The sequence below is a fragment of the Apis dorsata genome, unplaced genomic scaffold (assembly GCF_000469605.1).
Source record: "Apis dorsata unplaced genomic scaffold, Apis dorsata 1.3 scaffold_99, whole genome shotgun sequence".
Classification (NCBI taxonomy): Eukaryota; Metazoa; Arthropoda; class Insecta; order Hymenoptera; family Apidae; genus Apis; species Apis dorsata.
In genome coordinates, this window is record NW_006263397.1 from 2077492 (window position 1) to 2081711 (window position 4220).

The window sequence follows — 4220 nt, forward strand, 5'->3', positions numbered from 1 at the left end:
TAAATTCAATGGATGGAGAGGGGAAAATTTTAAAATCGACGAAAATAACCGAAACTCGTTAATCAATCACGAGAAAACACGAGGAAATATTCTCCAAGTGCTAATTTCAAACTTCTTAATTTACGAAACTAATTTTAGAAAGGTTCAAACTAAATAATTAACAGCCGACCAATTTTATATATAAATCTCTTTCGAGAGTCATTTCTGTGTTTCATATTATAAAGTTAACAATAATTATCGAAAAATTTTAACGAAACGAGTAAATTAATTTAATCAAATAGAAATTCGAATACTTTTAATATACTGATAAATGGAATATGAAACACAAAATATACAATTCAGTTGATCCAAAGTGTATGAATTACACCCTTATGCCAAAAAATTTATTTCCTATCCAAACCGATATAACAAACCAAGTTTTTCTAAAAATCGATCTACTTTTATCATATATATGTCTAAGAAGAGAAAACAACTATTATTGCTAAAAAAAATTCCATTATCCCTAATATAAACTATTTCCATCTCCTCTTCCAATTCTATATAAATCGCAACTTCTAGATCCCTCTATCAACTATAAAATCCCTCGATAAACTATAAAAACGAATCATAAATACCATCATTCACAATTTCACATCCACAACGCGATATCCAAAGAGCGAAAGAGTCCCTCTCAACAAGGATATCTCAATGAAACTCTATTCTCTGTACTCACTTTGCGTATGTCTTCTAGATTGTGAATTTCCGGCGAGAGTCCACCGTGCACGCAGAGGAACTGTTGGTTCATGAGGGCCGCCAGCGGCAGACAGTCGAACGCGTCCATGCAAGCGTCGTACACCCTCTCCGAGTATTTTATTTTACCTGCAAGCAGAGAAACAACGCGTCAACACGTACGCTGCACGTTTCACGCGTTGTCGAAACAACGAGAACTCGATACGCGCTCGATTGTCTCAACGTGCTTTTTTTCCTCCCCCCCTTTTCCTTTTTTTTTTTACAGACGCGTTCCCCCGTTTTGTTCGTTGGACGCTTTTTGTGCTCGGCGAGCAACAGTGAATAGAGGAGGGAAAAGAAAAGGAAAGGGGTGGGTGGGTGAGTGGGTAAAGTTTGCCTTTTGAAATTGACTGGCTGTCGTTTGGAATATTATTATGAATGGAATCTTTGAGAAATGCGAATGTGTTCCAGTCAGTTTTTTTTTTTCTTTTCTTTTTTTTTTTACAGACGCGTTCCCCCGTTTTGTTCGTTGGAGGCTTTTTGCGCTCGGCGAGCAACAGTGAATAGAGGAGGGAAAAGAAAAGGAAAGGGGTGGGTGGGTGAGTGGGTAAAGTTTGCCTTTTGAAATTGACTGGCTGTCGTTTGGCATATTATTATGAATGGAATCTTTGAGAAATGCGAATGCGTTCCAGCCAGTTTTTTTTTTTCTTTTCTTTTTTTTTTTTTAGATAGATCGCAACAAAGTGGCCATTCCTCGAGAATAATATTATGATGATGAATTATGGTGAAAATAATAAGATATTAACTTCTGTATTTATTCATCGAAATTATCGAAGGTATTCTCGTCGATCTAAAAATTCTTAAGCATCATTATCATCGTGGAAATGTGATCGTCGCTCTGTGATCACATTCGAAGAGAATTTCTCTTTACATAAACGAGGTCGAAAGAAAAATAAAAAGAATATCTTTGAAAAAGATATTATTTTATGAAGAAAGGGGGAAATCAGAATTTCCAATTGCACTGTGCAGCTCTTTTTTTTTAATGGAGCTTTGGGAGATGGTTGCAAAAGAATATGGAACGCGCACGATTATTCTTTCTGGGGGATTGGGAGAAAGGGGAGTGAAGGATAGATAAAAAGAAAAGAGGAGAGAAGGCTCTGGAGAGCAATGAAGAAGGGTTGCAAGGGAGGGCAAGTTTCCATGCGTGAAGTCATCGTAAAAGGAGGATGGTGCACGCACCCCTCTGTCCACTGAGAATAATAAATCCCTCCATTGGAGGAATTTTCGCTGCCTCGAGTGAAAAGTAAAGGGAAGAAGGGAAGAACTTAGCGTTCCATGGAGTGGAAAGGATCCCAAGATTTCTTTCTTCTCTACTTTGTTTCGTTTCGAAGAAAGGATGATAATTATTTTTGTCGATTTTTATTTTGCAAATGCAAGAGAAATACCGCACGAAGAAAATGCGTGCGTTTATTGGCTATTTATTCTTCGAGAGAAAGAATAATTCCTCTTACTTTTGTGTATTTTTTTTTTAAGCGCCGAGGATGTGCATTTAAAAAAAAAATACTTTGAAAAATAGGATAGAGGATCTCAATCGACAACTTCCATTACGTTCCCTTGCTATTTACTCTCTAAAGCAAGCTTCCTAAACATCTGAGACAATCGAACCTAAGATCTCCATTAAAAGAACTATCCGTTACAAAGTTCCAAGTGTCCCCCTCCTCCCTTCAAACTCTTCAACTTCCTAAACCTACCGACTTCGATTCTTATTATAGACTTTCCTTCTCGCGTCCTTTCTCCATATACATCCCCAAGGCAAACACGTATTGTCAGTTTGATAAGACAATTTCGCTTCAAACTTCCCAATGATTCGAATTTTTGGAAAATTTTGAAAAACTAACAAATTTTCGTTCGATAATAATCTAATGATTTTCTAAACCATAATCTTTGAAAGGTTTTTTTTCCAACTTTAATCAAAATATACGAGGAACGCATAAAACGATAAAATTCGAGAGAAGAATAATATATTTCTTTGGAAAAATTTTGAAAAAGAATCAAAAAAATTCTCTTTAATCAAGGAATATTTACGGAAGGAAAGGATTCGAGAAAAGGAAGATTCATTTTATTTTCTAACTCTTCTAATCCACGACTGATCTATCACGGAAAGATCTATCCATCCAGCGACGAAACTTGAAATCGTTTCGTTCTTGACTTATTTATTCGGGTCAAAAGCTCGCAAATGAGCTTTCTGGAGTGTCTGAGCGCTATGTCTGACTGGGATCAAAAGAAAGTCAAGGGGGCGGAACTCGATCCCCTCGTTAATACAACGAGAGAGGCGTGAGCGGGAAAGAGGCCGAGAAGAAACGAGCGTGTACGAGCGTGTTAGGGAAGGATGATGTTACGAAACTACGCGAAAATTAATCGTCTTTATTCTTACCATCCAAGTGTTCCAAGATTCCATTTATTTCTCGATATTGCAATTCAAAATAATATCCGCAAGATTTTATTCCAGATAAAATACTCTTTCTATCGATAATTCTAAAATTTTTGGAAGGAGAAGCGTTTATACGATGCGAAGCCTTCGAAAGACGAATTAGTTATGCGCGGTTATGTTTATATATTCGTATTCAAAGCGTCGACATTTCTAAAATTGATATTACGTTCGTATTTTGATTTTCTAATCTCCTCGAATTAAATTCCACGAATATATTAATACGTATATGTATACATATCGTGCCTCGATTTGTTTTCGTTCTCGAGACAAGCGAGTTATTAATTTATTTACGATAATAGAAACGTGATATTTATTAATTTAAAAATTTCTTTCAATCGATGGACAAGAAAAATATGTATTATACGATTCTTTTTTAGATATATCTTCTTTTTATTATTTTTTTATTATTGTTTTTTTACTCAACAAAAATTTATATTTATATAACAAAAATTTTCTCGCGTGCCTTCTCTTAAAAAAGGGATTTTTTCCACGATATCTAGAAACAGAAGGAATAATTGTATTTATCCGGAACACCTAAAAGATCGAAAAGTCTCGAGAAATCCCCTTTCCCGATCGTTTCGTGGAAATTGCTTAACGCGATATCCTTTCACGGACCAATCCGGTCAACTCCTCCTCCTCTGTTACCGTTAACCCAATCCTGAACTCTTTTCATCGTGTTTTTTCCTAATCTAGAATCCCTACAAAATCGAACTTGCTCACGATACGAGACGAATAATGATAAAATTATACAAAATACGCGTAAACGCGAAGAAAAAGAAGAAGAGAAAAAGGAATATTATCTCTATTGCAAAAATGCTAATTGCGAGAAGGAAGAAAAAAATACCGTTATCGTCGCTCATTCGAACGATCTTTAATTAGATCGAGTCGCAACTTTTCCAATCCAATTACAATTTTCTCTCCGATACTCGAAGAATACACCACGCGTTTAAACAGTTACAAGATCCAATCTACGAATCCAATCCCCCTCTCCCTTTTTTTTTTTTTTTTTTTTTTTTTTTTT

General features: G+C 35.7%; 1 protein-coding gene across 4 annotated transcripts in view; it reads right to left on the reverse strand.

Moving 5' to 3' along the window:
- LOC102681671 (serine/threonine-protein phosphatase 2B catalytic subunit 2-like) overlaps positions 1–4220 on the reverse strand; it is a 77761-nt gene that overhangs the window by 46757 nt on the left and 26784 nt on the right. For all 4 annotated transcript variants that reach the window (XM_031508734.1, XM_031508736.1, XM_031508735.1 and 1 more), the window contains exon 4: positions 713–858. In XM_031508734.1, coding sequence (XP_031364594.1) covers positions 713–858 — 146 coding nt within the window. The remainder of the gene's footprint in view (positions 1–712; positions 859–4220) is intronic.